The sequence below is a fragment of the Diadema setosum genome, chromosome 14 (genome assembly GCF_964275005.1).
Source record: "Diadema setosum chromosome 14, eeDiaSeto1, whole genome shotgun sequence".
NCBI lineage: Eukaryota > Metazoa > Echinodermata > Echinoidea > Diadematoida > Diadematidae > Diadema > Diadema setosum.
The window spans coordinates 31,275,389-31,291,846 of record NC_092698.1 but is presented as its reverse complement, the minus strand read 5'-3'; the positions used below and the strand labels follow the sequence as shown (position 1 = coordinate 31,291,846).

At 37.5% G+C, this 16,458-nt stretch overlaps 1 protein-coding gene across 1 annotated transcript in view; it reads right to left on the bottom strand.

The window, feature by feature from the left end:
- LOC140238159 (bromodomain adjacent to zinc finger domain protein 2B-like) overlaps positions 1-16,458 on the bottom strand; it is a 115,441-nt gene that overhangs the window by 73,089 nt on the left and 25,894 nt on the right. Inside the window, exons 2-4 of the mRNA XM_072318098.1 lie at positions 14,868-14,947; positions 10,254-10,448; positions 7,616-7,663 (exon numbers count right to left, since the gene is read on the bottom strand). Of these exons, the coding sequence (XP_072174199.1) occupies positions 7,616-7,663; positions 10,254-10,448; positions 14,868-14,947 (323 nt within the window). The remainder of the gene's footprint in view (positions 1-7,615; positions 7,664-10,253; positions 10,449-14,867; positions 14,948-16,458) is intronic.

Sequence of the window (16,458 nt, the reverse complement as noted above, 5' to 3'; positions counted from 1 at the left end):
TTTTCTTTGACAGCCCATGGTGGCTCCATTTTGGGGGTAAGAGAGTTGGGATTTGGACAGGACATCACTTAACTAATTATTTGACTATTAATCCAAAATAGTAATTTTCATCAAATTTGCAGATACAAGGTCTTGTCACCCCAGCGACGTTATGCTGTTAGTTAAATGCTCGTCAATATCAGAAAGGGAAGTAAATCTGGTTGAACCCATTCTGTCTACTGCTTTAGCAGGAGAGTTTTACAAATGATTCATGTTAATTCTATCCAGAAGATACTGTACATGCCATACATTTAGTGAGCCTGATTTTCTGTGAATCATGACTTATCCTACTGTTTTGTTTCAATGGTTAAAAATTAGGAGTTACTTGAACCATCGTTAAGTGAGAATTAGTCTATTGGCTGGCAAGTACAGCCACTGAACAGGCAAACATCTTCTAACCATTCATTTTTTTTCTCTTCCGCTTTTATTTTTTGTTGTGGGAGGGGGAGGTTGGGATGTCTTGTTGCACCATGCTTACATGACCATGAAGTTCCAAGACAAGAGTTTGGAATCTCAGAAAACATGAGTCAATACTCCTATCGACACAAAGACTCCCATAGAAAACAACCATCCCAGCTCCTCAATGATTCCAAGGCACCTTGGGTCAAACAAAAAATAATACAGAAGTCAGAAGCTGAGTTCGAAGGATCAAATGCATCTAGTCACATACTTCAGAGCTCTAGGTTGAATTCCATGGTTGAATTCCATGGTAGGATGGGCATGTATTATACATGCAGAAAGAAAGCCTTACATCAGTCAATAATGGCAGGAATTTTTGAAGAGATGCACACTGCATTAAAGAGTAACACAAGGTTGTGGGAGGCCAACCTTACTTGGCAACATCCACGCTAATAACCATCGCTCGTTAATCTATCTTATACACAAGACTTTCAAATCGTATATTCACATATGGTGCGTCAGGACAAAAGGAAAATTCTCTACTGGCATATCCATCTGACCCCCCCCCCCCCCTTAAAAGAAGATAAACATGGGAAAAAAATTAAAAAGTGATTGATTAATCTTTATTTCCTGAAATGGCTACGGATGCTGTATCTCTGGGTGTCATGACAATGGTGACTATGACGATAATGACTGTGATGAACATCATCTTCCTTTTGGGTTCATTTCATCAACATGGAGTCTGGTGCTTAGAACCGGGTAGCATCATTTGGGATAGATGGCTTACAAGAGCTACATTGAGTAGATGCAAGAGGGAAAAAATCAGGAGGAAAAGAGAGAAAGACCTTCGTCTACAGAACCTCTCTGTTTGTTTATTTAGTGCGCTCACTCCATTTTCGGTGGCGTCGCTTGCCCAATCCCATCTCTCACTCAAGGCATCGCTGACAACTCCCTCGTCCACATGCAACTCAAAAAAAAAAAAATGATAAAGCAGACACTGTCTGCACAAGACGGAGTCTAGAACACTTGCAGGTAACAATTTCATACATTGCAATTGATATGGGTAATTTTGAATTAGGGTGCGTCGTGGGGTTGGTCACTTGATTTCAGGGTACAGCTTTTCCACACAATATGCATTATTAAAGTCTGGCAGCAATATATTCTTCCTTTTCATCGAATCATATAGAATAGGGCCTAGCCTAACAGAGATGATATGGAGTGGCTGAAGTGATGGCTATTTCGAGACATCCCTTCTAAATGAGTGCTTGGAAGAACTCCTGCAGTAAGCAGAGTCGCAGATTGTGAGATAATGGCACAGGAAATGCTGTGGTATATATCATACACATGGATATCAGGGATCATCCTCTAACACCTAAGGGACCATCTCGGAAATGTACACCATGCTTTTCGATCTATCATCTTTTTCACATTCACCTTTACAATGGAGTACATATCTGTACTTTGCTATTTGTTTCTTGACATTTTTTTTTTAAAGAGAATTTTTTTTTTTCACACTTTGGTACAGAGTGTTCCAAACTTACACATTGGCTCGTAGCCTGAATGGAGCATTTGCCATCATACAATGCTGAGCAGAAGCAAAGGTTGTATTTTGATTCCAAAACATGGCTGGATTCATCATCAAATTCATATCTTAACACCTTATGTGACTCTTTTTTTTTTTCCTTCTGCAAAGGGGAATTGCATCCAATTCTAAATTCATTTCACAATGACTGCTAGTTGTATCTGCTATGACTTGACATTTAGCTGCATACATTTGTAGGGTAGTGGGAGAGAAACGACTCCCATCAAGAATCATTTCCAACGAAGGCTGATCCTCACAATCTCGCCAATAATAAGAGATTTACAGTCAGCATCATGTTGCGAAGCCATCGCAAGCAACGATGCATTTCATGGTCTCAAAAATGAGGCAGAGAGAGGGAGAGGAGACAGGGGAAAAAAACAGAAGGGAGGGGAAGAAAGAATCTACTATCAATTGGTTCTCAAGCAAATGGAAGAGGATGGAACTTATATTCATTTGTGACAGATGGCAAGTTGGAAATAGTAATACCATGAGTCATGGTACAGCTTCCCCTTCTTCTCCTTTTCTTTCTTTGGAGAGTCAAAAAACGTATTCCGCTCACTTGTACCCAGCATCCTCCCGCTCCATGCGAGAGCAAGAGAAGTATCTGCCTCCTGTACGGTGTCACTCACAATCCTACCGACTTGGTCATATTTCAGGCAGACAACTAGATCATGCAGCTCAGGAGCTGACAAAGGCACTGATTCTTTCTCTCAGAAGTAAAAAAGTACTCAGTAAACCTTTTTTTCTATCCATCAACTGCCCCCCCCCCCATCACCTACATGTACTGTGTTCTGTGATGTCCCACTACATTATGAAAAATGAAATGGGTTGGCTTAGAACAAATACATTTTGTAGGGCCTATATATTGTATATCCATCAAAACATATCAATGATCTCACACCATCTTGATCTCCTAATATATAATTTTCTCAAACCATTTTCCTTTTTGACAATGCACTGCATGACATTCTAGTAGGTACAGAGTTTATCTTTACCATTCTATTTACAGCTTTTTAGAAAAAATATATTTAGAATTTTTTAGAAAAAATAATATTAATGTAATTGACATTTGCATCTAAAACCTTGCATAATTTACATGTTCTCTGCTGGATATCTACAGAATGCATACCAGAAATTATACACACACATGCAGATGGAGATGCAAGATATTCAATGATGTACTGCTAACAGTCTTTAGATATTCAGTTCTATCAATATATGATGCATTTATCTGAATAGCAAACTGAAACAAGAATGCAAATCAAATCTAAAACCAAATTTGAATTTCCTTGGGTGCCTCTTATTCTCCAGATGTCAATCAAGGGCTGAAGAAAAAGGCTACACTCAAATTTCAAAGAATAATTTTGTTTTCTGCTTCTAATTACAACATTCAGCACAAATATTTATCCTCTTTGCTCCAGTTCTTCTAGCCCCAAACAAACAATGGGGCCAAATACATTAGTAAATGACAACATCAAATCAGTATGAAAATCTTGCACTAAATATTTGTCTAAATAATTAACTTGAGAACATCTACACGCATATAAATGATATCACAACACGATTCAGATGTACATACTTCCTGACTTTTTCTAGTCTCCCACAAACACAAACAAAATATCACAAACACCACAATCGCAACACATGCATCCATATGCTTCAAATGCATCAATTGGTACTATTTGAACTATTGTGGCACAAAAAAAAATAAATAAATAAATATGTGCAGGAAAGAAACGGGCAAACGCAAGCAATTCATCTTTCGCAACATGCCTTCATCATCAGCAAACCCAATAACCTATAAAAAGATGTAAGGAAAAATTAATGCATCTACAAATCATGCAAAGAAGAAATTAAAATCGAGTCTGCACTGACATTCAATAGGGGAAAACAGAGAAAAAAAAAACTTAATCGATGAAGAAGACAAGATCTCCAAGAGTAGGTAGAAAATGCATGTCTACATGTGCATGGGACATGCATGATACGATTTTCAAACTGGAATTTTTATGGTATGGTGAGCATGACAGGAAGAGCGAGAAAACAGAGAAATATAGCAAGAAGAGACAAAGAGAATACCCTAGACATCACTGTAACAAGTCACATAACAGAAAAAAAAAATAATAATGGGTAGAGATGACGTAAATGACAAGGAAGACGTGTTCACTATTAGAAGCAGAATAGGATTTAAAAGGAAATGCCAACCCCAAGTTCAAGCTGACAACAACAAAGCACAACAAGTGACTCATTTTGTGAGTTATATCAATGATGTGGGAATGAATACATTCTTATTAGGACCTACATATCAGATGTAAATTTTTGAAAGTTGCAGATTTCCCAAATTTCATTTATTTGAGAGCTAAATGATACCGGTCATAATCACAATTTTTATTAATGCACAAACTGGATGACATGATATTGTCACTGCCTGACAAAACTTGTAAATTGCCTTGCACAGGAATATTCATCAAATTTTATGTTTGAACTGATCACATTAGAAAAGACATATAACGTACACTGTACCTTATGTCCTTTGCCATACAACATTTATACAGATTTTGTAGTTGTAATATCTGAGCAATGACAACTTTGAAAGGAGGGTTGTAGTTTTTCTTATTGCTGACAAAATATGTAACTTTCACCTCATCTTTTATGCATAAATACCAACCTACAGAAGATGTGATGACAGCATCGTCCCCAATAGATTTTCATACAGACTGTGACCTAATGATATGAATTTTTCAATTAATTTTACAGGTTAGATTTAAAAACTTTCTACATTTCTGTCCCATTTTTAAATTATACCATCCACCATTCTGGTTGCTTGATTTTACTCATCTTTTTTTATGGTAAACTTGAAACGTTGAGTGGCAATTAAATTTTATTTTACAGTTGGTCAAATAGTAAAGGACTGCAGTTGGGGAAAGAAATGTACATGTACATTCCTCAAGAGACAAGAAACAAATGTGTTTTGCTAGCAAAGCAAATATATCAACATGCCTTCAACAGAATTATTGAAAAGAGAAAAAAAACAGAGGGCTAGACATGACAAAATAAAGACTGAGAAAGATATCAAAACACACAAATAAAAAAACACAACACAGAAACTGAAATACAGTAAGACTGTCATACTTTCTTTTTAAAGCTATAGCTAAAAGGAGCAAGTGATAACCAATACATCGTAGTTCACTACACTATAGACTATAAGATGTAAAATTGAAAATGTGTTATATGTGCATACAAAAACATATAATAGGATACCCAGTAATAGAAAATTTATGTTGACTGTGCACATGTGTGTGCACAAATATGTGCTTCTGTGTATGTGTGTGTGTATATATATATCTGTGAATATGTATGTATATTTTTTCTTTCTTTCTAAGTTCATATTTTATTAATAGATATTATAATCAACAGAATAGCAAGGGATGAAGGACGCATGCTTTTATATTCAAAGTGTTTTATTCCATTTGTATGATATTGCAATTACCCTGCAGTGCATAAACCTTGAACACTCTATCATACATGTACATGCAGTCAGCCAATCTACTTACAGTACAATGTACTGTGCACTGGTCCTGAATCAAGGCTAAATTATGACGGAAACAGTGATCAACAGTTTTTGTGATATATTTTAATCTATTTGTAACACTGATGCACAGGATAATTAATGGTAGGGTCCTATCAATGTTATGAATCATCATTTTTCAAATGTAACCATAAACTAATAATATCATAGAACAAATAATCAGAGGGTTCCTGCAGAATGTGTCATCAATCATAATCAACAACAATTAAAGCATCACTACAAACTTTTTAACTTGCAGAATTCTACTTGAACTTCACTAAATTATTGATCACATAAATTCTGAGGAAAGCTTTTACATCAGGGTAAGTTTCCCTTTGAATAGAGCTTTACTTCAAGTAAAAGATTAGTTGTGCAGTTTGCATGAAGTGCCTTGTGTTTCATCAGTAGTCACAATCTACCAGTTCAATTATGTATAGTCACATGCATAATACTGTACATGTGTGCAGGCTTGCATAAAGGGTTACTAGTATGTGCTAAAATTATAAAAAGATATTATGTATTGCTGTACTGGTGCACACCATAAGGAGAAGTTTGTAGTTATCTATTATTTCATATAGCCCAGGATAAAAAAAAAAGTCTCACAGACAGTAATATAAACAGAAAATTAGTGCACATCTGCATCTGAAATGTTTGAAAGGGTGAATTTACCACAAATATGTGCATCTTGTGACTGTAAAATAAGACACAAAAATCAGTGTTGGTTGTGTTTTGTGTTTGTTTGTTTTTTTTTATGAAGAGTACACATCACCTCAAACTGTTACTGATATAAGGGTAATATTATCCCCATTCCCTTACCTTCTCAAGGAGGTATTCTAGTCAAGTTCCCTTTCAATTTGCCCGAAAATGCTTCCTAACTCAAAATTGGATCAAATATACTGCCTTTTTTTATTCATACAACCATAAATGTTTTACTACAGTTATTCTGTAATGAGCTATACTTTTCTTTTGCTTATGTTTTGTTCAATTCTTTGCAACAATTAATTCATTTTTTTACTTGAGAAGCAGAAGAAATGCAAACAAACACAAATGAAAAATATAAAATTCCTTTCATAATTTTGTTTTTTAATTATTCCATAGTTGAGACATTACAACTGTAGTAACCTTCTTATCAAGCCAGGATGTCACTGGGATTTAACAAAAATTTTGAAAGTTCATAACTTTTGAATGAATTGCCTAATTTTCCTCAAACTTCACTGGTGTGTGTTCTGCTATTGAATATTTCTGCATTCAATAAATTAACATACATTTTTGGGGAAGACTTCCCTTTAACCCATTGAGAATGAGCTGATTTTGCTACATGTATAACATGCATTTCCCACAGACACCTGCCCGAGTATAGTCGGGACTAGTCTCCCACAGGTTTAAAGGAGGTTTGAGGCTCTACTTCATAGCTTTGGGCAATTTTTATTAATAAGAGTGCACAGACCAGGAATAGACCCAAGAAACAGTTTACAGACTCAAGAGAATGAGACTATGTGAAAATGAAAATAATAATTAGAGCAGTGTGTGCTGGCGATGGAGGCAGAATCAAAGCGGTGTACTACAATACTAGCAGCATCTAGGTAGAGCAAAACGGTCAAGACTGCAGAAGCCAGGCAAGCGAGGGACAGAAAGAAGCCTTGCAATTTCAAATTCCATCTAACAAGCAGCAGACAGAAGAACTAGACACTGACATAGAAAAAAAAAATTTGAAGATTGTTTTTCATTCCATACATTATGTCACTTTTGTATCAAACCAGAAACAGAGAGAGCAGAAATGAAAAAGTAGCTAAGGGCTACCTTAAAAAAACACACCAAAAAAAAAAATCTAGAATTACACAAAAGAGTGAACAACCTGTTTGCAAAACTCTTCCAGAGGAAACCAGTCAAGCCAGAACAATTCTACAAAGCAAACTTTAACAGAAAAGGACACAAACTGGGGGAAATCATCAGCTTCTACAACATTCAGAAAGGAGTGCATAATACCAAGTGAAATCTAGAATGGAAAAAAAACGTCTGTATGTAATCACCTAAATTTGCCAGGTTATACAATTGAGCACTGGCCTCGAACGGCCAACCTGCGATTAGAGAGTAACACAAAAAGATACAAAATGGGAGAAAAAAAGGATGAAAGATGAATCGCTTGAACAATGGGTTAGGCATACAAGAATACAAATATGTTAGACGCATTTATTATTAGTGCGGGTTTCTTATCGTGAACAAATTGTTAAAAGTCGGAAAAGCGGCTGGCATTAAAATTAAGGGCATAACAGCATGTGTTTTCCCATGTATGAGTGGTATCACGTGATTCATAAAGCACACATAGAACATCTTTCACAAAAGTTTGTTTGCATGTAATGTTCTGCTGAAGAACTGGACAATAGAAATTATATAATCATAGATTCAAACATATACCATTACACAGACCAATATTTGCATTATTTACCAAAACAGGAAGTTGTTATGTTAGCGCAAAAAGAAAGCAATATGAATACAATTTATTTAATCCGATGAAATAATATGACGATAATTGACGACAACATGGCAATGTGGTGCCACCCTCCCAACTCATATCCACACAAGTCCAGATGAATTTTTCATCAAACATGGTTTTCTTATGGAATCTACTGCACCTGTTCAAACATGTATGCTTGATAAACAAAACACAGTTGTATTCAGCTACAGATGCATACACTAGCATACTCTGTAATCATTTTCCCTTGCTCTTTTGTTTGTTAGTGCTTTTAGCATCAAATTTAAACTGTTCTTGCTATCAAAGTTGGGACTATTTTTGCCCAATGCGCAAGTCACTGAGGTTTGATTTACACTGTTATTCTGAGAAACAGTGAAAATAATCCTTTTCAGTCCTTTCTCCATAATCTCTGTCAACCTCTGTGCTTCATCATTACACTTGACTTAGAGAGCAGTTATTACCACAGCTCATTATTTGCATTCAAATACAGCATATGTTTTGCATTTGATATAGCACAGTATTGCAATTTCTAGTGATGGTACAAGAATGCTTTTTATCTTAATTAATCATCAGATCTCTCTAGCCTTTCTCAGTCCCATGATTCAAGAAATCCAAGCCCGATCTGAGAGCAGACATGTCTAGTTTGTGTACTGGAGCTACTAGCTCAATCTACTGAGCATACACTATCAAATTCACTTCAGCAGATTGAAAGGAGGCACCTCATGCACTCCGAGAGTTCGTGTTCAACCAGTGATAATGGTTTCTGGTAAACTACTACAAAGTGAAGACAGCAAATACAGTTGATTCGAATTCATTACTACTAAGGCCTGTTAGTATCAAATTGTGTTTTTCATTATATCTATGAAAAGCACTATTGACATGTGTACAGGATTTGTTGAAAGCTATTAGAATTTATAAATAGTATTTAATAGAATAATCTTTAAGATGCAACACTGCAAACTGCAGATACCAATTCTTATACTATAAAAATGGCACCATGCATTAAAAAATGGTGTAAATCAATGTCTAATATTAACTACAGAAATGCCATTTGCTTAAAACAAGCATACAACCGTACCAAGCTCAGCCTTTACAAACCACACCTACAATGTGTCAGCTAGGTCTGAGACTAGAGACTACGTACTGCTTGTAAATTTTGTTGGGGGCAGAATGGCGGTAGTCAATTTCATTCATGCTTCTCTCATTCCCCACGCTCAGCCACTACTACTGCTGCTACCCTTACTGTTCTCTCTCTCCCTCAATGACAGAGTGGTGGGTTCAATGAACGCAGAACCCACCCACACACAGACACAGTTTAACTCCTACACCACCACCAATGTATTCGAAGCTGAAGTCAAAATGACAGAAAGAGAGGGGGGGGGGGGTAGGAGGGTTGGGAAGAGACTCGTTGCCATAGTTCCCAGCCAAGCTATTTGCAGCAATTGGTCCCCCAGCTCTGTGGCTCAGTGCCAATCACAAGGCAGGGTGTGCTGAATATGCATGAAGCAGCCAAGTTAGCACAAAAACTTTGAACCAATCACAGGCTTTCAGCAGGTGGTGCAATGAACTTTTCTAAATCCTTCAAAAAAAACTGTTTAAGCCATCTTCTGGTGTACTAGATACTCTCTCAAAAAAAGAAACCTTATGCAAGATCAAAGTATAACTATTTGCCCAAATGCATTATTCTGATTCAATCTTTGATCTTGATCTTCTTTTATTACATCTTGAGCTCTCTGTCTGTATCTCCACTATTACCCCCCCCCCCCCCACCCCATTCCTTGTCTCATAGTTTGCAGATTTTATATCATGATCACAAACAATACCAAAGGAGCAACAACGAATCTTTTACATAATTTATGGAGGGTACATTCAGCCTGGCAATATTGACTTGACAATTACTGTGGGTAAGCTTTGCACTTTCAGGTAAAGGAAAATGACATGCTCTCACCTAATGTTTGAAATTACATGAAAACATTTCATCATAAATTGTTCAAAAGCAAATTAAGATCAGAAATGTCCGATGATGCATAGATCTACAGCAGTTAAATCAAAAGCATTTTCTTCTTAGCAATGTGACTCACAAAACCAAACAAATCAGGGATGACATGAATGCGACAACAGACAAACTGACAGAAAGAGAAAAGGAACAGCGCAACAGTGACAAGAAGCAACTTGATGATGAAAGGTGCACTCACCTGGAGGGGAAGCACCAAGGGGGGCAGTCGCGGCCCTGAGGGAGCCCAGCCCACCAAACTCTGTCCCCATGAGACTGGAGGCATAGGCTGGATGTGCCCCAAACATGGAGAAGGCACTGGGCATGTGGGTCATGGAGAACTGGTCCTGGCTGGTGGAGGGGTGGGCAGCGGCTGCTGCTGCAAACAAGGGATGAGCTGTGGTGGAGGTGGAAAAATTGGAAAGGGAGGAGAGGGAAGAGTGAGCAAAGGAAGAGATGACATTGAGCTTGGTAACAAAAGAATCCTGCATGTTAATCGCCGGGGAAGTTTTATCAGAATGATACATATGTAATCGAGAATTACTTTGTAATCATATAATTATAAAATATAGTTTGTTTTCCATGCAGTGTATATCTTTTCCATGCAGTGTATATCTTTAAAAAAAAAAAAACATACAAATAAGAAGAGAACAGGGACGACCTTATCTGGGTTCTTCTACATACATACATACAAAATATGTATCACCAGACATATCACATTGACCATTTCATCCAAGTCCTATTTCTGCACTAGATGTTGAATGCATAAAACACACCTAAACTCAGATTTCATTGAAAAAAAATTGTTATTTTGTAATATTTTGCATAGATAATTCTCCTATGCTTTTAACATCTGGTATGTCCTCTTCCTTTCCCTGCCCAAAATAAAACAAGCACAAATATCCATCTGGTTGGTGGCAACTGTACTGTCCACGGGCATGTTGATACGATGAAACGATTCCCTTCTTTTCATGATATCTGATGGCTCTCCTGCGACTCTCCCATCGCTAGGTCTGAATAAAACATTCATCTCATCTTTGCCATGAGTCTGGAAGTTGCTCTGAGAGATACCAACAGATGTTTGGCTCACATTCCATTCATTGGGAGCTGTCTCAGGAATGGATGTTCACCTGGTACTAGAAACCGATGGCACACTTTTGCAAACACTACCCCCGCACTCTCTCTCTCTCTCTACTTCTACCAAGTCCTATTTCCTCTTTATCAGCCAAAAAATATACAGTTTTATGTGCCAATTAATTCAAACTACCATCGGGCATGGCAGACAAATAATTTGAAGCATTACTTGATATTCTCTCGGTTTCTTTGCATTCCTATGATATCTTCTCATTGCCTGAAGACAAAAATTGTGAATTTCTCCGCTTACTGTCACTGCATATGGATTGCTATAACAGGTTTTCATCATAAGTCATCAATTCAGGTTACCATTGTGTGTGCAGTTGAGTTCTGTTTCAGAATGGTTTGGCAGATGACAGCCACACATGTAAAGGATTTTGAGCATAGCCTCTTAACCTACATACAACTTCTTTTTTCCTTTCAAGATGGTAAAGAGGTATGTGCCTTTTGATCGCATGACATACATGACATCGTATTACCTCTGAGAATTGTACCAATCATTGAATCAATGGCAACAATTTAATTTAGTTTTGTTCTCATTGACATTCTTTAGTCAATGGCAAAACAAAACCTATCCATGATCAAAAGACCAAATTGGAGGTACTTGTACATGTAGTGAAGTACAAAGTGGTCCTAATTCAATTTCATCTGCAAACTATCAATCACAGATGACAGATTTGTGTAAAGCTTAGTAGTGATGATCTATCTGGAAGTATACAGCTTTACAATGTCAGCTATCCATCAAAATCTCCTGTAAAACCGAGCATCCTACAAGCCCACTGTGGTTAAAGCCTGCTAGGGCTAATCTATTGTGCAATCAATGTCTATGAGCAAACCTATCAGAAATGATCGTCTGACATACAGGAGGGACTCCTGAACCGAAATCATCCTACGCCCAGTGAGCAGACGATTGCTTCATTTTGCGACCCTTCCCAGGAGGCATCTGCACCGAGGTTTATCTGACTCTTGATTGGGCAACATGTCTGTCTGACCCACCATCATCTCTTCTGTTCCTTTTTTTTTTTCTTCTTCTTCTTCTTCTTCTTCTCATTTTCTTTTCGTGTGTCTCTCCCAATGTGGGGAAGGGTGTGGGATGACAGCAGTATAATGAGGACTGCGCTGACATGCTCACACAAGTATTTAGAATAAGATGGCTGGATGCTTCTGCGTATCCAAACACTCCTGCCCGTGAACAGCACCTCTACGCCTCCAACAATGGGGGGAGAGAGGAGTGTGTGATGGGGCAAACGGATGTGGGATTGGGTCTTTCTGCGCAAGAGAGAAGCCGGACGAGCCAAGGCGATGGATTTCGATAATTCTTTCGTTAGTACAAACAATCCACTCCTTCAAGCAAGTGAAGCATTTGATGTGACTCATCTGACTCACAATGTCTCATTCTTCTATACATCATGTTTATATCTACTCATGGTATTGGTCATCAGCACTCATTGCGTACAATAGTGGCACCATCTCAAAAGGGCATTGTAAGTGTGAGCACCCCTCTGAAGACGAAAATATTTTGCAATATAATTTTAGTTGAGTGCCGCATATCATTTCCACTTACACAACATACTTTGGTATCATACACATTACAAAATATATCTTTCCTACTGTGCCTTCAACATTATATCCTGTAATGCACTTCAAATCCTTACATATCTTACAAATCTACAATCGCCAAATCCTTTTAAAAAAAGAAAAGAAATACACCAGAATGATTATCTTGGAAAGCCAGAGAGTTCATTAATTCAATTTCCTTGCACTTAAGATCATGAATGAATCAAATGGATGAATTTTTACAATTTCCATTAAAATAGAGCTAATTCTGGTATTTTGCGAGAGATATCCATTAATCTATTTTTCTCTTGTCACTTTTGTTTTTCAAATAATCACACTGCCATCTGCAGAAGTTTTCAAAATCTTCAGAGCACACTTTACATCTGCTGACATTTACATTGTACAACCAACAGTTTCAAATTGATGTTTGTGAATTCAATACAGCATCCTCATTCAGTGCTGACCTAATAGATGTATGGCATGTACATTACAACATAAATGTACAATTTGTATCTGCTTCAGATCGTACACACCTGCACACTGTCTTGTTTGACAAACATATAAAGCGAGTCCATGTATTTGACTCAATAATGCCATGTATGTTTAATTGTCCTATAGGTTAATGTGTATGATTATCAGTATATGTGAGTGTGTGGTATGGTGTGGTGTGTGTGTGTGTGTGTGTTTGTGTGTTATGTTATTCTACACCATGCATGCTACCGCAGCAGTTGGATATTCAGTATGCTGATACACTTTCCACTTCAATTAACATTGCATATAGCAATGGCAGGCTTATGAGCTTTTTATGCCACCGTTCACATCTCTGCCTATCATATCTATTCACTGCGGTTTTTGCGTGTAATTTATTTCATTAGACAGGAGGTATCATTCTGTCAGCCAGCAAAGTAACCTTGCTCGTGGAATATTACTGCAGCGTCACAGCTGTCAAGAACATATGCTCTTGGCTGCACACTCCTGATGACAGCAGATTAGAATAATTGATGTGCAACTGAACTGAAGGTTTGTTAAATGCACTGAGCTGTGTTTGTGCAGTTTAAATCCCATGGAGCATGTACACATACAATGTACCTCGTATGTTATTTCTTGAAAGCAAATATTCCATTCTAAAGGCCAATATGAATATTGTATGGCTGACATAGTATGCAATATAATGTAACACATTCTTGAATCTATCCACTGAAATGCCATTGAGTGAAGACATTTTGGGAGAATATACGTAAAAGACACAATAAAACAAACATGAAAGATTATCGGTAGCAACTTCAATAACAAAATTAACTGAAAGGAGCATGTAATATCTCACTGACAAAACATTTTATTGTTCACTCATTTTACAGCAGTAAGGTATGATTTGAATTTCCAGTCAACTTGAACAGAGGTTTGTTTTTTTCTTTCTTTCTTTCAGACTGTTTCATAGCAGATTTCTGCTCAGCACTAGTACATTTCTTAAGTGCACTGTTATTTTTTATGTTTTTAACTACCAGTACACTCATACAGTATAGGTTCTTTTTGTAAATTTCATTAAATTCTCCACAAAAAAAGAAAGAAAAAAGTATGCCATAAGATAGCAAAATATAGCATCAGGCCAAACAGATGTAATTGAACTTTCATGTAATATCACAATGCATCTGGGGGCATTTCATGAAACATTTTCGTAGGTATTTTTTCTGACAAACTGTTATAAGCTACTGAAATCCTTGAGTCTGATCGGCTGACAGCAAATTTTAACAGATAACCCTGTCAGACAAAATGATTCATGAAATACCCCCCCCCCCCCCCTGAAGTACATAAATCTTGCTCATTTTTCAGGCCATGGAGATCACATTCTGATTATGTCACTGCTGATATGAAAACATTTCTTTTCCTGATTTACTTCACTCACTGACCAATATGCAAGTTCTCTATGAATGGTCACATCCAAGAGACTAACACTAGGTTAAGAGAACAGCATACTTATTGTGGCAAACTTATCATAACACTTAACAGAAAAATCTGAAGAACGCAATGAGTGATAACAAATCATTGCCACCCTCTTCCCCGGAAGCACGTACATAAACTGCTGGCTTGTCTACAGATTTTATGGATCTTTTCTTTTCAAACTTACCAAGGAGATGCGTTGAATCGAAGAATCCTGCCCCAAGTCCTAAAGGACTTTTAGGGGCAGAGCTTTCAGCTGGCTCCATGCTGCACATGAAAAGAGAGGGGGAAAAAACAGAAGATAGAGAGAGGGGAGAGAATAAAATGAGCTTGTTAGAAAATGACTAACATTTTATGAATCATCACACAATACTTCAGAAGGTGAGAGTGGATATGGGCTCCTGGCCGGTGAGGGTGAAACATCGATGCCTTTTCTCTGCAAACCCATGTGAATAATTATGATGACACTGTTTGCGCTCGGAGAAAGGACAGGTCTTGTGTGACATCTGTAAAGTGGGGATGAATAATTGATGAAGCTCATCCAACAGAAGACTCCGTGTGCAAGTGTCAGGAGTGTCCCCTGTAAGCTACGGCAAATGTGCGAATGTTTTTGCTTCTCATGTGGATACTGTATCAATATTCAACTTCTTAAACACCCTTTCCCATCTTTGCTACTCAAGCATCTCACCCAAACACCAACCTAGCACCACCACCATCCTCAGTCTACTGAGGACACATCTTTCTATTTTCACTTGAAAGGCAGCATGAAAGCTGTACCTGTGATAAGCTAAACTGAAGAAAGAAAAAGGAAAGGGAAACTTTAAATCAGGCTGTAGACCCTCTTAATAGTGGAAGAGTTCTATATATATCACATACATGTATGTATTGTACAATGTAGCTGGAGTTTATTTTAGTGCATAAGACTTGATCTACCAATTTTGCAAAATCAAATAGGTTTTGATGGGACAGGAAAGATAATTCAGACACTGAAAAAGCCAAGAACAAGGTCAACAAAGCCCTCAAGCACCTTCATTTCCTGACAATTTTCAGTTTCTATTCCTCTCTAAAACTAAAAATATTGATGCTATAGGTGAGGCAATGCCAAATGAAAGAACAAAAGAAATTATTCAATATGATGGTACAGATTACTGCCATATTATCAATACAGAATTGAAACAAGCACTTGACATAAAAATAACAAGATTATGTAGTCATGTGTATCTTTGTTATTGGTTCTTGAGGTTATCAATAATTTTGTGCGCTTGTTTGTCAAAGTGTAGGAATTGCAAATTTGGGAAATATAGGTTGACCGTGTATGCTGTATCTGTATAATACAACTGTACTTGGCAAGCTGTTCATGGTATATCATGCATGCCAAAAGCACTTCACAAAGTAGCAGCGGAATAAGGCTGCCCAATTATGTGCACTGTCACTGGGATTGATTGGGAACCACGGTGAAGAGGAAACGGGACACGTCAGACGGGAGTGGATCCCAACATGCTCCGAATTGCGGATAAATATCACTTCAATATTGCAGCGCATCTCATTCATGGTCTAGATTTTGTATCAAAATGGCAGCGCTCTCCCCTCACTTGCCCGCCACATCCCATCTCTCGCCAGCGTCGCATATTTCTCCTGCTAATTAGAATGCACGGTTACGGTTTCTCCAGGTAACTCAGCCCCAATGCCAAATGTTTCCCACAAGCAAATAAATGCACTACAATGTATATCTCCCTGTCAATTTGCCTGAAATCCAGTGTCTCATCTCACTTTTAGCA